The following is a 21,789-nucleotide window of genomic DNA, read 5'->3' on the forward strand; positions in this document are numbered from 1 at the left end:
CAGACGGGCTCGCGAGCTTTATATAATACAATGGTAGAAGATGTTGACGTGACGAGCGGATGATAGGGAATGTGGAATCTTGTAACGTGCGTGACCAGGAGGATTCCCCACTGCGTTCCAAATTTGAATATTGTTGTGTGGCAGCTGCGAAGTTTTCCTAATAGCTGCCAGCCAAGTAACGGTAGAGGTTGCACCTCTACATCTGCAAAACAGATGTAGGCCAAAATGTGCACCAATGCGGATACCAGCATATACAGGGTGTAACCAGAACGCTAGCAAAAAACTTAGCGTTATTGTTATACTACCTAAACACAATCCGATACCAATAACCATTTGCCTCATTTTGTAGTTCTAGTTATTTAGTACTAGATGATGCCCGCGACTTCGCGTGGATTTAGGTTTTTGAAAATCCCGCGGGAACTCTTTGATTTTCCGAGATCAAAAGTAGCCTATGTCCTTCCTCGGGATTCAAGCTATCTCTGTACTAAATTTCATCAAAATTGGTTGGGCGGATGAGCCGTGAAAAGCTAGCAGACAGACACACTTTCGCATTTATAATTTTTTTTTTAATTAGTTTTTATTAATTAGCATTTATAAATTTAGGATTTTTCAAACCCGCAATGTATAGCATTAAAAACTGGGGTGGATGCCCCACCTACAACGTGGCACTCACTCCGGATGGCCTACTTACGCAACGTTAGTTGATCTCTAGCGTTTGCCAATCCGTACTTGGCCCTCGTGGCCAAGTGCGGATTGACCTACGGCCTAAGCCATTTACCTATCGATATCTGTGCTTAGTAGTGGGCCGGCGTTGGGTTCAGCATGATGTACAGATTCACGCGTACGCGCGCTTTCAATGTGAAATAGTCTTAATTTCCGTTGCTTGTTGTCGTGTTACAGGGTTTAGCAGTCGCTAATGGCAGTGGCCGCGTTACCGACGCAGTGTACGTCTCCGCGCCTTCTGTGGACAGGCACCTTTTCAGGCTGTCGCTTAAGCGCCAAAGCCCTGACCGCGCGTTACCGTCGCAGTGTATACCCAATGCAGGCAGTACTGCCACAAACAATGAGGGGAAACGGAACAGAGCGGAACAGAGCAAGTGACAGCCTGCGCGCGCAGCCCATCGACCCGCCAGATAAGACTTATCGCCAGTCCAGCACCGACCGCCGCGCGGGTCGGACGTATGCGCGGATGGGAGAGTTACAATACCCCGGCGCACCTAGCGTCGATGATGAGCGCCAGTACCGCGCGCCCTTCCGCAGGGCTCCGCAGTACAGGTGGGGCGCGCCGCAGCCGCCCCAGCCCTCGGCCTTCGCCCCCTGGAGGCGCGCGCCGGCTCCCCCACGGCCTCCGGATTACAGACGCAGTGTCTCCTATCCGGGGAAGCCTGAAGAACCATATCAGGTGCCCTGAATATGTGCTTTTACCCTAATTCTAAGGATATCTCGTGTTATTCACCATTTTCTGACCAAGAAATGTCAATTTCATGTGCTTTTACACATCTTCGAGCGGTGCTTGGGAGAAAACATGTTTTTCATGAAAAAATCAGCGTTTTTCAGTGGATTTTCTGTGTGAGATAATATAAAGTAGTACATACTTCCTATAGCGACACCAAACAAAACTGCTATACTCATATGATTTTCATGATACATGACTGAATTTCATAATTTCGTATGACGTGGATGCGAATTTTCAAGAAAAATAATTAGTTTTCATAATTCACGTGAAATTGTATCATTTTTCCCATATAATTACTACATAAAAAAAGCCCAGTAAATCTGACACGAGGAAGCCTGAAGAACCATATCAGGTAACCTGAAAACTGTGCCTTTACCCTAATTTTAATGAAAACCCATATTTTCTGGTAAGTTTTACATGAAAAATGCCATTTTCATGTGGTTTTTCACATTTTCCAACGGTGTTAGTAGAAAACTCGTGGTTTTTTCCGTATTTCAGTGAATTTTCTATGTGAGTTATTAGTACTATCGACGCCAAACAAAACTACCTCTACTCATATGATTTTCGTGGATGCGAATTTTCAAGAAACATAGTCGGATTTTATAATTTTCAGCTGAAATTATAGCACTTTTCCTATATAATATATAAGAAATAACCTACTGTAGGCGCAGTAAATCCTAACTGTGGAAGGCTGAAGAACCATATCAGGTACCCTGAAAACTGTGCCCCTAATTCGAATGAAAAATCGTGTTTTCTGGTAAGTTTTATCTGAAAAATGCCAGTTTCATGTGCCTTTACACATCTTCCAACGATGTTTGTAGGAAAACTCGTGGTTTAGTTCGCGTTTTTAGTGAATTTTCTGTGTGAAATAATAAAACTACTTGCTGTTTACTGTTTACTACGACGCCAAACATAACTACCCCTTATCATACGATTTACATGATTTCTAACGGCGTGGAAGCGAATTTTGAAGAAAAATAGTCAGATTTTATAATTTTCAGCTGGAATTATAGCACTTTTCATACATAAAGAATACGCGCATTAACTCGACCTAACTGTGGGAGCCTGAATTACCATACCATATCAGGTGCTGAAAACTGTGCTTTCACCCTAATTTTAATAAAACATCGTGTTTTCTGGTAAATTTTACATGAAAAATGCTATTTTCATGTGCTTTTGCACGTCTTCCCACGGTGTTTGTAGGAAAACTCGTGTTTTTTCCGCATTTTTCAGTGAATTTTCTGTGTGAGTTATGAGGACAATTTACTTCCTATAACGACGCCAAACAAACAAAACTACCTCTACTCATATGAATTTCGTAGCTATGCGAATTTTCAAGATAAATAGTTAGTTTTTATGATTTTTAGCTGAAATTATAGCGCTTTTCCTATATACTACCATAAGAAATATCCTACTTACTTTACTTAATATTTTTTCAATATAGTAGATACATAAAAAACCTGCTATATAAAAGGGCTTTACCTGAACATTCTATACAGATTTTTATTTCATTTTATACAATATAATAGTTTTCGATTTATCGTGCAAAATGTCGAAAAATACGACTGTAGTACAGAACCCTCGGTGCGCGAGTCTGACTCGCACTTGGCCGGTCTTAAAAGTTTTCACGAAAAACCTATATAAGGTTAAAGGTGTTCGAAAAAGGTATGGCATAAGTTTTTGCGATTTATGAAATTTTTAGCACTTGCGCGAATTTTCCTCGCTGCCTGTAATAATTTATCAAACTTAAGGAAACAGCTCGAAAAGTTTAAAGCTATGTAGGACGTATTCCTGAAAGTCGAATTTTTTATTTTCAAAATTGGTTAAGATTTGTTCTAGTGGGGCTTTAGCCGAGTTTTTTTTAAATTTACTTACTAGCTTATGCCCGCAACTTTGTCCGTGGGGACTACAAGAATTTCAAACCCCTATTTTACCCCCTTAGGGGTTGGATTTCCAAAAATCCTTTCTTATTCAGTCAGTCCTTCACATTTTCTTGCTGGTTCTTCTCGGTAGGAAATTACCAGTGGTAGATGGATGGACGATTCAAAAGTACTTGTAAATTTTAATTAAAAAATATATATTTTGATTTTGATTTTTCCTTTTGACTGTCCAAAAAATGAAGGATAATGTTTTTAGGGTTCATATATGTGAGTTTCTTTATTCCAAAGTAACTTCTAAATGCCTAAGCAGATTTGGATGAACGGGATATTATTGTTTAGAATCCTACATCATTTCGAGTGACACCGGATATACTTAAATTAAAAAAAACCGGCCAAGTGCGAGTCAGGCTCGCGCAATGAGGGTTCCGTACTACAGTCGTATTTTTTCGACATTTTGCACGATAATTCAAAAACTATGATACATAAAAATAAATAAAAATCTGTTTTAGAATGCACTTGTGAAGACCTTTCATATGATACCCCACTTGATATAGTTCTCTAACTTCAAAATGGAAAATACAAATTTTTAGTTCATGACCACAATTAATTTTTTTTGTGTGAAGCAACCACAAATACACGGTTTTCAGATTTTTCCCCAAATGTCAGTTATAAGATCTACCTACCTGCCAAATTTCATGATTCTAGGTCAACGGGAAGTACCCTGTAGGTTTCTTGACAGACCGACAGACAGACAACAAAGTGATTTACAGGATATATTTCGGAGAGTGTGCTCAGGAGCTGTTCGATCTTGTCCCCCCCCCCCCTCACGTTTCTACCACATTACCGCAAGGCACCGGGCGAGTTTCCACCCCTATGTCGTCAACATTCTATCTTCGCGTACGAAACGCTTTGCATCATTCCTTATACGCATGGCTAGGGTCTGGAATACTCTTCCGAGATCAGTGTTTCCTGCCAATTATAATCCGGGCATCTTTAAAACAAGAGTGAATAAGCACCTTCTAGGCAAACTCCACATCATTACTTCCCATCAGGTGTGATTCTGGTCAAGCCTTTGCCTATAATGAATTAAAAAAAAATTAACCTTGCGAAAGCACCACGTTCGGCCCGACCTTCGTGACCTAGTTACATATACCTACCGATCGATCCACCCCCGTTGTATGACATAACATAAAGTTTTTACCCGACAACGGCAAAGCAAAAAAGAAGGGTTATGATTTTGGAAGTCTTTACATCTAATTGGAACGGCATTTCACTTACACTAAATAGATGATCAATGATAAATTTAAATATAAATACAATTTTTTTTACAAAAAAAATAAAAACCGACTTCAATACCTAGCCACAAACACTAAAAATTAAAAAATAATTTAATTTATTACCGAATATATTATGTATACAAGAGTTAATATAGTACTTTTCAAACAAAAAAATATTTTTCAAAATCGGTCTAGGCGTTTTCGAGTTATCGGGGAACATACATAAAAAATAAAAATAAAAAAAAGATTCCGACGAATTGAGAACCTCCTCCTTTTTTTGAAGTCGGTTAAAAAGACACAAAATACAAAACGATAAAATATTAAAGGATTATGACTGTTCATGCAATGCTCTCCGCTTACTTAATTCCTGAATGAAAGTTTCCCGGATTTTTGAAAATTCAACCCCTAAGGGGGTAAAGTAAGGCTTTGAAATTTGTGTAGTCCAGGTGGACCAATTTGCAAGCATAAGCTAGTGTTATATAATTTTTGTCATTGTTATACGTGCGTTAAGCATACCTTTACAATGTAGGTACCAATCTGGTAACCTTTCAATAAATATGCCGTGTGGTAGTCGCAAAGAATGCATACAAACATCGATTGTTCTTTCGTTACGTGGACTGCAGAATGTTTGGCGGACTTTCCTGTGTTCGAGTCGAGTTAACGAAACATTCGTTGTTTTGCTAAAAAATCGCTATAAAATACCTATAATACGCGACAGGTAAAGTTGGTAATTGGGGAGCGAACGCACAGATTGCATGTGTGACGTACGGGTGAGCGGGGTGTCCCCCAACCTCAAACCCCGATCTGTCACGTACTATTATTATCACTTGATGATACTCCTGCACCAACGATCTCTATGTAGAACGCAGGCTACGCACTTTAGAGCCTCAATAGCTCAACCGGTAAAGGAGTGGACTGAAAACCGAAAGGTCGACGGTTCAAACCCCGCCCGTTGTACTATTGTCGTACCTACTCCTAGCACAAGCCTGACGCTTAGTTGGAGAGGAAAGGGGAATATTAGTCATTTAACATGGCTAATATTCTTTAAAAAAAAAAAATTTCACTAGCGACTGAGCCAAAAATACATACTTATAACCGCGTATCCTTAAAATCTACGTAACAGTTACAATGAGATAATTTAGACAGTTGAAAATAATGCAAGTTAAACTTGTAGTTAGGCTAGTCTAATTAATAGAATTGAATTATCTTATCTTATATAGACGCATAATTCCGAATAAAAAAATGGCGGACTGCAACTCGAACCTATATACTATCAGAGGCATCAGATACCTGGATGTCTGGTGCACTTTATAACCACCTATTGTGCCAGATCCTTTTTTCCACGCACATGCAAACTGTGGAATCAACTCCCGGTGGTGTTCCCACTAGATTACAACATGGGGTTATTCAAGGGGCGGACCAACAAATTCCTGAAAGACCGGCAACGCATTGGCGGTTTCTCTCGTACTGCAAATGTTCATGGGCGGCGGTAATCACTTAACATCAGGTGACCCGCCTGCTTGTTTGCTCGCTATTTTTATTTAAAAATAACCGGCCAAGTGCGAGTCAGACTCGCACACTGAGGCTTCCGTAGTACAGTCGCATTTTGCAACATTTTGCACGATAATTCAAAAACTATGATGCATAAAAATAAAAATAAATCTGTTTTAGAATGTACAGGTGAAGACCTTTCATATGATACCCCACTTGATATAGTCACTCACTTCGTAAGTTGAAAATACTAATTATTAGTTCATGACCACAATTTAATTTTTTTTGTGTGATTTAATCCTAAATTTACGGTTTTCAGATTTTTCCCCAAATGTTAGCTATAAGATCTACCTATCTGCCAAATTTCATAATTCTAGGTCAACGGGAAGTACCCAGTAGGTTTCTTGACAGACAGACAGACAGACAGACAGAGACAACATAGTGATCCTGTAAGGGTTCCGTTTTTCCTTTTGAGGTACGGAACCCTAAAAATCAAGTTGCTTCAAAAACATGTCAACAACCGCAGTTCCAGTGTGTTTTAATAGATGTCAGTGAGTCATCTGTTATTCGTTTAATATTCTTCACAACAAAAATTTTTGAAACTTTATTCCCAAACAAAATTCCTCAATTTGTATTACGCATGTAGAGTAGATAAAGATAGATAAACTAACAGATAAGATAACAGATCACTTCACAGCAAGTGACTGCAAGCGCCTCTCTCGACTCTCGTCCTATTATTATATTCCAACTATAGACTTGTTTATAATCTAAATATATAAATGGAAAAGGCGACTGACTGACTAACTGATCTATCAACGCACAGCTCAAACTACTGGATGGATCGTGCTGAAATTTGGCATGCAGATAGCTATTATGACGTAGGCATTCGCTAAGAAAGGATTTTTTTTAAATTCAACCCCTAAGGGGGTGAAATAGGGGTTGAAATTTGTGTAGTCCACGCAGACGAGCATACGCTTGTGTCATTCTAAAAGTCGATGTACCTACATTAATTTCTACTGCGTACTGTACCGATTTTTTTATCGCTTGACCACAAACTCTCGGTTTTTATTCGAAGCGAGCTGTACGCAAAGAAAACCGCCCAATTGAGCTGGCTAGGCCAGGCCAGCTAGGTGACCTAGATTCCCCGATGTAACCTGCCATAGCCCTTTTAGGTTTGCGCTGGATTGTATTCAAACGATATTTCGCCATCGAATAGAAAAGTTGCCCGTAATAATAATTATATTTCTGATGCCTCTGTACCTTTCATCAAAATTGGTTGAACGGTTGGACCGTGAAAAGCTAGCAGACAGACAGACAGACACACTTTCGCATTTGTAATATTAGTATATGTTATTTAGTTTTTAAGTAGTAGGTATACCAATAAATTAATGTGTTACTTGTACCTATTCACTGTCGACGGCATTGGTGTACGGAAAAACTTATGATTTAAAGTTTATGATTACACCTAAACTTGTTGTAAAATGTACATATTTTTCCTAAATAAATAAATTTTATTATTAGTATGGATTGGTGTATTATGATAGAGGGATTTATGTATTTTAAAAATCCCGTGGGAACTCTTTGATTTTCCGGGATAAAAATATTACTCTCCGTCCTTTCAACTATCTCTATCCCAAAAATCAAGTCGATTGGTTATCGCTTGGCCACATACTCTCGGTATTTATTCGAAGCGAGCTGTAGGTATGTAAAGAAAATCACCTCACTGAGCTGGCTAGGCTAGGCCAGCTAGGTGACCTAGATTCCCCGATGTAACCTGCCATAGCCCTTTTAGGTTAGCGCCTGGATAAGCGCTGGATCGTATTCAAACGATATTTTGTCATCGAATAGAAAAAAATTGGCCGTAATAATTCTATAACATAGAACTGTGATGTACCTATATAAAAAGAAAAGGCGACTAACTGACTGACTGAGTGATCTATCAACACACAGCTCAAACTACTGGGCGGATCGGGCTGAAATTTGGCATGCAGATAGCTATTATGACTTCGTCCACGTGGACTACAAAAATTTCATACCCATATTTCACCCCCTTAGGGGTTGAATTTTCAAAAATCCTTTCTTAGCGGATGCCTACGTCATAATAGCTATCTGCATGCCAAATTTCAGCCCGATCCGTCCAGTAGTTTGAGCTGTGCGTTGATAGATCAGTCAGTCAGTCAGTCAGTCAGTCAGCTTTTCCGTTTATATATTTAGAAGACTAACTGATGCCCGCGACTTCGTACGCGTGGATTTAGGTTTTAAAAATCCCGTGGGAACTCTTTGATTTTCCGTCATAAAAAGTAACCTATGTCACTCTCCCAGGTCTTAAACTATACCCGTGCAAAAAATCAAGTCGATCTGTTGCTCTGTTGCGATGTGATTGAAGGACAAACCAACAAACAAACACACTTTCGCATTTATAATAGGGGTAGTGATACAAAATCGTGTCTGTCTGTCTACTAGCTTTTCACGTCCCATTTTGACTAAATTAATTTAGTGCAGAGAAAGCTTGCAACTTGATAGATGCAACGGATGGGGTCGTGGGAAATCAAGGAGTTCCCACGGGATTTTTGAAAAACTTAAATACAAGCGGACGAAACTGCGGACATTATATTGTCTTCTCTATATATGAAAATGAATCGCTGAATGTGTTGCTGATCGCAAATCTCGAGAACAGCTGGACCGATTTCGCTAATTCAAAAATTAAAAAAACTGTAAGTATTAAAAAAAATAAAGAATCGACTGTTAGGCGGTACGAAGTTCGCCGGAAAGCTAGATTTTTATAAACATTGAGGTCAGGAAATGGTCCATAACCTTATAATTGACTAGCTTATGCTCGCGACTTCGTCCGCGTGGACTACACAAATTTCACCCCCTAAGGGGTTGAATTTTCAAAAACCCTTTCTTAGCGGATACCTACGTCATAATAGCTATCTGCCTGCATGCCAAATTTCAGCCCGATCCGTCCAGTAGTTTGAGCAGTGCGTTGATAGATCAGTCAGTCAGTCAGTCAGTCACCTTTTCCTTTTATATATTTAGAAGAAGATATCCCTACAGCCTAAGGTTTTTACTTTTTTAATGTTGCAAAGACAAGCCCATTGAGCCGCAGCAGGCCGCAGCCACGTGACCTACATTGCGCGCTCGATGCGCAGTGCGGCGCCCTGATTGGCCGCGCCATTGTAGGCCTCGTGTTTTCCACTTTTTTTTCATTTTGTTTATATTGAGGTCCTTGTTTTGGGCCCTAGATTTTATTATTAAGTAATAGTTAGATACTCAATAATTGTATTGTAAATTAAAAAAGGTTAATATGTAACAGGGAAGGCACTGGCTCCCATGACACAGTTTATACTTCTTTGGGAGCCAGTGGTCAGTCTTATGTGTCAAATCTTTTTTGCAAATAAAGATATATTTGTTTATTTATTATTTATTTATTCTTAGGTACCTTTAGGAGGGACGGCTGGCAGCTACCTCGGTTAGCATATTAGTCTGGCCAGTCAAAGAGGTAACGCTGCCAGCGTTCTGGGTACCCTGCCTCGTTGCGGTGGTTTAGATGATATTTTCGATCTGTAATTTTTATGAAATTTTGTGACAATTAAATATTTTTAATAAATAATAAAAAAAACCTTTATGATATAAATAATTATTCATTATCATACCCTAACGTATTATTTCATTTTTAAGGGTTCCGTACCTCAAAAGGAAAAACGGAACCCTTATAGGATCACTTTGTTGTCCGTCTGTCTGTCAAGAAACCTACAGGGTACTTCCCGTTGACCTAGAATCATAAAATTTGGCAGGTAGGTAGATCTTATAGCTGACATTTGGGGAAAAATCTGAAAACCGTGAATTTAGGGTTAGATCACACAAAAAAATTAAATTGTGGTCATCATCATCATCATGATCAACCCATCACCGGCTCACTACAGAGCACAGGTCTCCTCTTAGAGTGAGAAGGGTTTTGGCCATAGTCTACCACGCTGGCCAAGTGCGGATTGGCAGACTTCACACACCTTTGAGAACATTATGGAGAACTCTCAGGCAGGTTTCCCCACGATGTTTTCCTTCACCGTTAAAGTGATATTTTAATTACTTAAAAACGCACATAACTCCGAAAAGTTAGAGGTGCGTGCCCGGGATCGAACCCCCGACCTCCGATTGGAAGGGGCTCAAATTGTGGTCATGAACTAATAATTAGTATTTTCAATTTTCGAAGTAAGATAACTATATCAAGTAGGGTATCATATGAAAGGTCTTCACCTGTGCATTCTAAAACAGATTTTTATTCATTTTTAAGCATCATAGTTTTTGAATTATCGTGCAAAATGTCGGAAAAATACGACTGTAGTACTCGTTGCGCGAGCCTGACTCGCACTTGGTCGGATTTTCCTTTTGAGGTACCTACCCAATTCTAAAAATACAAAATGCAAGAGTAGGTTTTGGTGGCGTGGCATAAATTCTAATCAAAATGTTTGTTATTTCACTGATAACAGATAAGAGGTCATTAAACCAACAATAATAATTGGGTACCTAATGTAGGTACCTACTAAAAATCACGGCTTATATAGGTTATCAGACCAATTATATTGAATCGCAGTAGGTACTTTACCGATATTTTTTATGATGGTAATTCAAGTTTGTTTTGATTTTACAGACGAACCAGCTTATGCCCGCGACTTCGTCCGCGTGGACTACACAAATTTTGAAATGAAATGAAATGAAATAATTTATTTGTGTGAATATGGGAAGACAAGGTGTTAACAATAGAGAGTTGCCTACATATCCAGTCAGGAAACCCTGACGTACAAATGTTTTGACGAAGTAGCCAGTACATCAGATAAGAATATAACATTGTGTCAAAGATATAAATATCAGTCAATAATATAAATTCATTATAATTCTTGTGCTTAAATTCTATAAACTCATCAACAGAATAAAATACATTTTGCGACAGCCACTTTTTTAATGCATTTTTGCATTTGTTTACTGGTAGTGCAGTTACAGATTTAGGAATTGCATTATAGACTTTTACACACATGGCACTACAATTCTTTAAATACGTGGCTGTCCTGGGCGTCTTGTTTAACATTTTTAAACCCTTATTTTACCCCCTTAGGGGTTGAATTTTCAAAAATCTTTTCTTAGCGGATGTCTACGGCATAATAGCTATCTGCATGCCAAATTTCAGCCCGATCCGTGCTGCAGCGCGCTGCCTTCGCCATATATAAATTTTATAACAAGTATGATGATTTTTGAAACCTAAATCCACGCACGTAATGTCGCGGATATCAGCTAGTTGGTGTATAAGAGCAATCTGTCCTTCGTCGCAGAATCCATAATCTAATCTCCAAGCATCGATCACGATAATACATTACTAAGTACAGAGCAGTGATAAGAAATTAGGTACCACGCACTACAATAAATAATGTTCATCGACCTTTAAAAAGAGATAGCAGATTTGTAGAGCATTGTCTCTGTCGTTGAGACCGACAAAAAGTCATCAGTACCCTTATTATAAATGCGATAGTGTGTTTGTTTGTTGGTTTATTGGTTTCTCCTTTAATAACGTCGCAACGGTGCAACGAATTGACGTGTTTTTTTTCATGGGTATAGATAAAGCCCTGGAGAGTGACATAGGCACCTTTTCATCGCGGAAAATCAAAGAGTTCCCGCGGGATTTTTAAAACCTAATTCCACGCGGATGAAGTTGCAGGCATCAGCTAGTAAATTATAAAATTCCAAATTCCTACCGGGAATCGAACCCGGGACCTCCCACTAATAACACAGCAGCGCATACCACTGCGCCAGGGAGGTCGTCAGTTTCAATTTAGAGCAACACGAGGTAGGTACTTGTACAATCACTACCCAAACAACACCTCTCTCTCCTAAGTAGGTTATCACCTGTGCTAACAGTCAGTTTATCTGCTCCTATACCAGCCATCGCAAGCTTCTAGCTGATGCCCGCGACTTCGTCCGCATGGATTTACGTTTTTCAAAATCCCGTGGGAACTCGTTGATTTTCCGGGATAAAAAGTAGTCTATGTCACTCTCAAGGGTAGTTATAACCTATTTCCATTCCAATTTCTGCCAAATTCGTCTAGTAGTTTTTGCGTGATTGAGTAACATCGAAACATTTCAACCCCCTTTTTTACCCCCGATGTTGTATTTTCAGAAATCCTTTATTAGCGGATGTTTACGTCACAATAGCTATGTGCATGCCAAATTTCAGCCCAATCCGGCCCAGTAGTTTGAGCTGGGCGTTGATGGAGCAGTCAGTCAGTCAGTCAGTCAGCTTTTCATTTTATATATTTAGATAGACAAGATGAGACCCGCGACTTCGTCCGCAAGAAAGAATTAATGAAATCGGCCTACGCGTTAACGAATTACAACTACGTACACATTTTGACTTTAATCCCTTTCCCAAGGGAACCATGCTGAATTTCGGGATAAAAAGTAATCTATGTCCCTCCTCATAGTATGAACTCAAATCATGCTTTTTATTGGAATTCATGGCTGGGATGGAGGCTTCGGCTGTGGCTAGAATAGAATAGAATAGAATATATTTTATTCAAGTAGACTTATTACAAGTGCTTTTGAATCGGTAACTAGTTTAATTTACCACTGGTTCGGAATGCTGTTCCTACCGAGAAGACCCAGCAAGAAACTCGGCGGTTGCTCTGTTCAAGTGATCAATTTACAATATTATTATACCATACTGTACAAGCAATTGCAGCCCCGTGCATTGCTGGAGCGAGTCAAATCCAAGCTTTCTTATCATTTACGTAGTCTTCCACTGTATGATATGCTAGTTACCACGCTACCGGCAAAGCCGTGCCGCCAAGCAATTTAGCGTTCCGGTACGATGCCGTGTAGAATCCAAAGGGTTTCGGATTTACTAAAAACTGCCATACCCCTTTCACGTTAGCCCGCTTCTATCTTAGACTGTATCATCACTTACCACCACGTGAGATTGCAGTCAAGGGCTAATTTGTATCTGAATCTAAATAAGTACATAAACGGAAAAGGTGACTGACTGACTGACTGATTTATCAACGCATAGCTCAAACTACTGGACGGATCGGGCTGAAATTTGGCATGCAGATAGGCTATTATGACGTAGGCATCCGCTAAGAAAGGATTTTTGAATTTTTGAAAATTCAATCCCTAAGGGGGTGAAATAGGGGTTTGAAATTTGTGTAGTCCACGCGGACGAAGTCACGAGCACCAGCTAAGTCAGTACCCTTATTATCAGTGCCCTTATTATAAATGCAAAAGTGTGTTTGTTTGTTGGTTTGTCCTTCAATCACGTCGCAAGTGCAACGGATTGACATGATTTTAGCATGGGTATAGATAAAGACCTGGAGAGTGACATAGGCTACTTTTTATCCCGGAAAATAAAAGAGTTCCCACAGGATTTTTAAAAAACCTAATTCCACGCGGGCGAAGTCGCGGGTATTAGCTAGTCAGTACCCTTTTTATAAATGCGAAAGTGTGTTTGTTTGTTGGTTTGTTGGTTTATTGGTTTATTGGTTTCTTGGTTTGTTGGGTTGTCCTTCAATCACGTCGCAACGGTGCAACGGATTGACGTGATTTTTTGCATGGGTATAGATAAAGACCTGCAGAGTGACATAGGCTACTTTTTTTTATCCCGGAAAATCAAAGAGTTCCCACGGGGTTTTTAAAACACCTAATTCCACGCGGACGAAGTCGCGGGCATCAGCTAGTTAAAAATAAAGATCGTAATCGAACGAAAAACAAACATACTTTCATGGATAAGAAAAAAACACCATAAGTAATATTAAATCAATAAACTCGCGAACTATTATACGTCACCTTTGCACGGTGATCCATCTCTCTCGCGCGCCACAGTTTGGAAAGAGACGGGCGATCATTTTCACATTTCCATCATGGCGGCGGCCTTGAAATTAACTGCCTGATAAGAACTGAAAACCTGGTACTTTTGCGTTAAAATTTCAGTTGTATTTACCGGAATAAATGCAAAATGCAGAGGGTTATGAGTTTAACAGTGTTGTGTGTTTGTTTGTGAGTGTTTCTTACCTTTTTAGGGTTCCATACATCAAAAGGAAAAACGGAACCCTTATAGGATCACTTTGTTGTCTGTCTGTCACGAAACCTACAGGGTACTTCCCGTTGACCTAGAACCATGAAATTTGGCAGATAGGTAGATCTTATAGCAGATATTAGGGGAAAAATCTGAAAACCGTGAATTTGTGGTTACATCACACAAAAAAAAAAAAAATGTGGTCATGAACTAAAACTAGTATTTTCAATTTTCGAAGTAAGTTTCGAAGTAACTATATCAAGTGGGGTATCATATGAAAGGTCTTCACCTGTGCAATCTAAAATAGATTTTTATTTATTTTTATGCATCATAGTTTTTGAATTATCATGATCACAATTTAATTTTTTTGTGTGATGTAACCCTAGATTCACGGTTTTCCATTTTCCATTTTCCATTCCAGATTTTCCCCTCATATCATGTACCAATAAGACCTACCTACCTGCCAAATTTCATGATTCTAACTCAACGGAAAGTACCCGGTAGGTTTCTCGACAGACAGACAGACGGACGGGCGGACGGACAGACAAAGTGATCCTATAAGGGTTCTGTTTTACCATTTGACGTACGGAACCCTAAAAAATAAAAAAGTGACACTTTTTGAGGTCACGCTTTGGCATGACCTCAAAAACTACAACTGACAGATAAATAGACTAGACACTGACAGATATACAGGTGCGCTATCAGTATTAACAGATATCGATTCAAAATATTTACTTAAATGTTTTTTAGTGTTCCGTATCTCCAGAAAAAATGGAACCCTATAGAATCACTTCATTGTTTGTCCGTCTGTCTGTCTATCGTGTCTGTCAAGACCCGTTAAAGGAATCTAAACCTATGTAGGGTACTGAAGGGTTTGACCTAGAATCACGAAAGCTTAGCATTGTTATAGAACGCGACAGATTGAGATGGCATTCGGGGTATGAGGCGGGGGGACCCCCGCACGGTACCCGCGCTCGCCCGCACCGGGTTTGAGCGGGGGCTGTGCGGATGTGGCGGAGCCTTCCCTCCCCCATTGTCATCTCGACCTGTCGCGTACTATAAGTGGAAAAGGAACAGACAACGCAATAACATTTTTTAATTTTTTGTGATGGTTAACTCACAAAAAAAACTCACAAAAAATTTAAAAATGTTATTGTACGGAACCCTTCGTGTGCGAGTCCGACTCACACTTGACCGACTTTTTGTTGAGTAAACATGTTTGCGTGTAATTCATATCTAGTGATCACTAATATTATAAATGCGAAAGTATGTCTGTCAGTCTGTTTGTCTGTTCCTTTTCCACGACACATCCGCATGAAATGAAAATCCATGCGGTTTTTAGGGTTCCGGAGTCAAAGAGTCCAACGGGACCCTATTGCTAAGCCTCCGCTGTCCGTCCGTCCGTCTGTCTGTCAGCGGGTTGTATCTCGTGAACCGTAAAGTAGAAAAATGATATTTTCACATAGTTCTATTGGCGCTATTAATAAGAAATAATATGGATGGAATAATGAACGAAATGAACACATTTGCTTGCTTATCAGTTAATGTATTGATAACAAAACATCTGTTTTTGACTAGGTTATACTATTTTACAAATTAACAAGTTGAATAATAAATTTTCAACATGGGGTTATTCAAGGGGCGGATCAACAAAGGCCGGCAACGCATTGGCGGTTGCGGTGCTGCAATTATTCATGGGCGGCGGTATATAATCACCTTTTTACCGTATCCAAAGGAGAAAGGTGCCAATGGTGCCAAAATGCTATTCTTTTATTTTCTTTTTAGAAAGAATATTAGCCATGTTAAATTACTAAACCCTTTCCTCTCCAACTAAGCGTCATGCTTGTGCTAGGAGTACGTAAGTACGACAATAGTGCAACGGGCGGGGTTTGAACCGTCGACCTTTCTGTTTTCAGTCCACTCCTTTACCCGTTAAGCTATTGAGGCTCATTATTACTAAGCCTACGCGCCTGTCCGTCCGTCCGTCTGTCTGTCAGCAGGCTTTCGTGAACTGTAATAGAATAGGTACAGAGTTGAAATATTCACAGAGGGCGTATTTCTCGTATACAAAATATTAAAATTTTCAAAATGGCCGCCATGCAAATTAAACATGATTAAAAAGTGTTATTTCTTGTACGACGGTACCTACGGAACTCTACATGTGCGAGTCCGACTCGCACTTGACCGGTTTTTGTATACTAAATACTAGCAGAAATTGATAAGTATTGACAATGACAATGGTAGTTGACTAGTACCTATAACTGCAGTTGTATTGCTAACTAGCTCCCAGCCTGGCTTCACATGGGCAGCATATTACAATTTCCGTAGGGATCTCTATTAAAAAAATGTAGCCTATGTCACTCAGGAATAATGTAGCTTTATACTGGTGAAAGAATTTTCAAAATCAGTTCAGTAGTTCCAGAGATAATCCTCTACAAACAAACTTACAAACTTTACCGCTTTGTTATATTAGCATAGAAATGGACACTTACAATTACAATACTTTTTTTTTGTTCTTCTTCTGGCTTTACACAAATTAGCCAATGTCAGGTATTACAATACTTAGATAGTAGGTTCCTACAATACCTAGATTTTTCACGAAAAAAACATGCACTTCGTTTATTAATTAGCCTTTAGGCCTTACACTAAAGCTTGTTAAACTACATGTTTGTAAAGATATTAAAGATTTTTTTTTTTAAATTAATCTATGACATCTTGACAAATTGAAGAAGTAGAGTGAAAACAAGGAAATCCGGAAACGGAAGGTCAATCTAGAGTAAACAATTCCAAATCGCAATGCAGTGTGACCCCGTGACCTTTCGCTTGCACCAAAAAACTCCCATAACAAAGAAATTTCAACCCTAAAACTACTTGCAAAAAAACTATTTTTAATTTCGCATCACTGTACTTAAAATATCTTCAGGCTAATTTAAACTGTATTTGAGTGGATGTAAAGTCTATTTTTCAATGTACTTGTCTATGCTCTATGCTAAGCTGTTCGCTGTAGCAAAGCGAATTAATTTTCGACTTTATCGCGTAGGGATTAAGACATAATTCACTCTGTGAGGCGTCGTAGCGCAATGCTGTAGTGACGTCACACTGCGTAAGGGAATATGGGTCAGTGGGTGCCAGTTTGCTCTGACCTCCGTTTCTGTATTGACATTGAGAGCGCACAGGTCAGCGTAAAATTGATGTGTTAGGTTCTTTTAATGTCAATACTTTGGGAGTTGGGAAGATTAGGTGTTTTATTATGGCATGATTTTTTAATCGATACTTGATGGGTAATTTATAGGTGAAGTTACTACAGTTTTGAATAAATGATTTTATTCTGTTTTGAATAAATAATGCGCACGGTTCAACGAAAAATTTATATGTTAGGTTCTTTTAATGTCAACAATAGGTGCTTTGGTCCAACAGTCCAAGTTGGGAAGATTAGGTGTTTTATCATGCCATTGATTACTAAGCGATAATTTATTAGTTGGTCAATGTAAAATTGATATTGTGTTAGGTTAGGACAGCTGTTATTCTAATGTCGTTACCACAAGATTACTGAATAGGTGCACTTGGCAAGTGTGGTAGGCTATGGCCCAATGCCCTTCTCATTCTGAAAGAAGACCCGTCCGCAGTAGTGGGCCGGCGCGGCGCAGCGATGGGTTGATGATGATAATGATGAGACCCCTTCCAGGTTAGCCCGCTTACATCTTAGATTGCATCGTCACTTACCACCAAGTGAGAACGCAGTCAAGGGCTAAACTCGTCACCAAAAAAAAAACTTAAACCTTAATTTTCAAAATCTTGTTTCAGGATCGAGGCGGTTTAGACAACATGCGATCACTAGAACACTACCTGACAGACATCATGCGAGCAGACACATCAGACCATATGAAAGGTAACATCCGTTGATACTTACCTGTCAGTTATAAACGCTCAATAGGACTTACTTTTAGATTATATTATGTTGGAACACTGCCTGACAGACATCATGCGAGCAGACACATCAGACCATATGAAAGGTAACATTCGTTGATACTTACCTGTCAAATACAAACACTAAACAGAGGTTACCACAATATATTATCTTGAAATGCCTTCTAATAGACAACATGCGAGCAGGCACATCAGGTCATATGAAAGGTAACATCCGTTTACACTTAATAAACGATAAACCTTAACTTAACATTTATAACTTTACTATGCCTTAGAACACTACCTAATAGACATTGAGCGAGCAGGCACATCAGATTGTGAAAGGTAACATTCGTTGATACTTACCTATCAGATATAAACGCTAAACAGAATTTACCTGGACATATCTTAAAACACCTTGTCACCGCCATCATGCAAGTAGACATTATCAAATCATACGAAAGGTAACTTACCTACGTATCCAGTACCCGTAGTACAAGATTTTACGTCTCACCAAACGAAATCATATTCGAGAGTCGAAATACTTCCGCGTTACAGTAAAATTGACCTAAACAGCCTTGAATTGAAGTCAAATATTCAATGCCACTGATTTTAATTTCGCAATGTTTCCGCTTGGAGCGCTGGCTGTAGAAGTGTAGACAAACTTGAGCTTTAAAACAAGGCTTTTAAGATCCAGTTTACTGTAACGCGGAAGTATTTCGACTCTCGAATTTGGTTTGGTTTGGTGAGACGTAAAATCTTGTACTACGGGTACTGAATGATATTAATCACTAACCATAAATATTGATCAAATCTTATGAATACTTATGATAGGTAATTTATCAGTTAAGTTATTAACGATATTTACCTTACCTGTTCACATGATGGGGTAAGAAGTAAAATCGATAAATTATACTTAGTTACCTACCTAAAAGCAAGAAATATCGAACCTAACTTACCTTATATCGGAAAAATAGTACTTATAGGTATTTGACTCTGTAGTAGTGATGTTAATGTGCCCTATTCTAATTTAAAAAGTATGTGCCTATGTAAGTATACCTTTAAATACATGAAATCGTCTATTACTGCTTATTTAGCAAGGAATTTTATACTCTATTACTTTGACAGAAGATTAACTTTCGCGTGGCAGTAAAAATATGGAGTTTTAAAGCGTGGTAAATGAATTTGTACTTTATTTAACTAAAATTAAGGTTCGATGTAGGTTGAAGTTAGAAAATGTTACAAAAAGGAAATGATAATTTACCGTGGTGCAGTATTTAGCATTGTAATACTATAGTTTAGAGGACGTACTTTTGTCACAGAACTTTAAATTAGGTAATAGAAATAGTGTTTCGTCGCCGTTAACCGATAGACGCCAACCCTTTTTGTTTGGTGTGAGGCTTCGGCCGTGGCTAGTTACAAAGCTCTTCCCCTACTTCGCTCTATCTTTCAGATAATAAATTTCGTCTGAAAGAATTTGCTTCTGCCTATCCCATTCGTCTTGGATTCCTCTATTCACTATAGCACGCAGCATTTCAGCGCATGCATTCCACTGCAATCAGAACCCTTATCAGTAAACTACCCTCATTATAAATGCGAAGGTGTGTTTGTTTGTTGGTTTGTCCTTCAATCACGTCGCAACGGTGCAACGGATTGGAGAGTGACATAGGCTACTTTTTATCCCGGAAAATTAAAGAGTTCCCACGTTATTTATAAAAAACCTAATTCCACGCGGATGAAGTCGCGGGCTAGTCTAAATATATAAATGGAAAAGGTGGCTGACTGACTGACTGATCTATTAACGCACAGCTCAAACTACTAGATGGATAGGGCTAAAATTCGGCATGCAGATGGGTATTCTGACAATACAACAAAACATTAGGTATATACTTTCGAAAAGTTAAAGTTGTATGCCCGGGATCGAACCACCGACCTCCTTAGTAGGAGGCGGACGCCTTTACCACTAGGATATCACGGCAACTAAAACTACATAACAATATTTATTATAAACAACTAAAACTTTTACAAGTGATTACATTTTTTCGTTTTCTGTTTTCATTTTCGTAGACCCTCGTAGACCCTTCGTCTCATTCGATTCGTGATTTGACGGAACCGTCAAAATACGAATCGAATGAGTGCATACGCGCAGTGCGGTTTGTATGACGGCCACTTCGAATCGTATTTTCACGTATCACGAAAACGAACTGAGCACGAATGAGTGCACAAACGCCCTAAAACATAGCCCATGATTCTAGGCATCTAGGTCAACGAGAACTGAGAAGTACCTTATAGGTTTTAATTCCTGAGAGGTCTTGAACTCTTGACAGACAGAGAACGAAGTGATCCTATAACTAAGGGTTCCTTTTTTCCCTGGAGATAGGTACGGAACCCTAAAAAATAATGAAATGGTGAAAATCACAACCTCCCTGTGTGCAGTCGGTACAGAAGTAGGTATATTAATTTGTTGACGCTACTCGCCAGCGCAACGCCCAGAAACACAGATCTAGCAGTTTTCTGGATGCGTTAAAATAATATTGTTTTCTAATTTATCAAAAACTAGCTTATGCTCGCGACTTTGTCTGCGTTGACTACACAAAATTCAAACCCCTACCCTTTTAGGTTGAATTTTCAAAAACTCTTTCTTTGTGGATGTCTACGTCGTAATAACTATCTGCATGCGGAATTTCAGCTCGATCCGTCCAGTAGTTTGAGCTGTGCGTTGACAGATCAGTCAGTCAGTCAGTCAGTCTGCTTTTCCTTTTGTATATAGATATAATATATAGCCTTTGCCCGCGACTTCACCCGCGGTGCATAAGTCATTTCTCTATGTTAATTCTGGATAAAGTAGCTTTCTAATGGTTAATTGAGGGATGATTTATGCCAACACGTGGCGGGCGGGCGGTTCAAAACATCAAGAATATTTTATACTAGCTGATGCCCGCGACTTCGTCTGCGTGGAATTAGGTTTTTTAAATATCCCGTGGGAACTCTTTTATTTTCCGGGATAAAAAGTAGCCTATGTCACTCTGCAGGTCTTTATCTATACCCATGCAAAAATTAGGTCAATCCGTTGCAACGTTGCGACGTGATTGAAGGACAAACCAATAAACCAATAAACCAACAAACAAACACACTTTCGCATTTATAATAAGGGTACTGATAAAGCAGTTCATGCTTCACCGTGTGGCGTCCGTGCACGGAGACAACATTCTACCGCAATCGAGGTGCTGCATATACCTCATTTGTCATGTTGCATAATAGGCTACTTGACTCATATCTAATTTCGTCCAATAAATGATTATTTATTATAGTATTTTGCTTAAAGGTACGGACAGACGTGCTCATTACTAGCACGAAAGCATGCTTTTATTGAGCAAGTGCTCATTAGTAGCACGTGTGTCATGTAATGAGCATGCTTATTTATAGCATGCTCATAAATCAACCGACGTTTGATTTTCGAGCATGCTACCTGAGGCGCGGGTAGAAGGGGGCGTGCTCCGAGCGCGTCTGAACAGGGTTTGCTTATTAGCATGTACTCAGTACAACATACAACATATAACTCTACAGTTTATTTAAGCATGCTTATTGCTGGCAAATGTGAACAGTTGCATGAGCATGCTAACATTAAGCAAGCATAAAAGCACGCTTTTTTTGAGCACGTCTGTCCGTACCTTAAGACAACGAAATATATCAATAACAATTATTAAAAACGCAGGATGG

General features: G+C 39.2%; 1 protein-coding gene across 4 annotated transcripts in view; it reads left to right on the forward strand.

The window, feature by feature from the left end:
• Positions 1-1,160: 1,160 nt before the first annotated feature.
• Positions 1,161-21,789, forward strand: part of LOC117995097 (translational regulator orb2-like) — a 54,941-nt gene continuing 34,312 nt past the window's right edge. Inside the window, exons 1-2 of one of the 4 annotated variants that reach the window (XM_034983096.2) lie at positions 1,161-1,402; positions 17,968-18,052. In XM_034983096.2, coding sequence (XP_034838987.1) covers positions 1,190-1,402; positions 17,968-18,052 — 298 coding nt within the window. In that variant the 5' untranslated portion in view covers positions 1,161-1,189. Of the gene's footprint in view, positions 1,403-1,786; positions 1,809-2,153; positions 2,165-17,967; positions 18,053-18,127; positions 18,177-21,789 lie in introns of those variants that run through there. The other 3 variants (XM_069508417.1, XM_069508416.1, XM_034983099.2) reach the window with 3 other exon arrangements.

Source organism: Maniola hyperantus, chromosome 28, assembly GCF_902806685.2.
Source record: "Maniola hyperantus chromosome 28, iAphHyp1.2, whole genome shotgun sequence".
Taxonomy (NCBI): domain Eukaryota; kingdom Metazoa; phylum Arthropoda; class Insecta; order Lepidoptera; family Nymphalidae; genus Maniola; species Maniola hyperantus.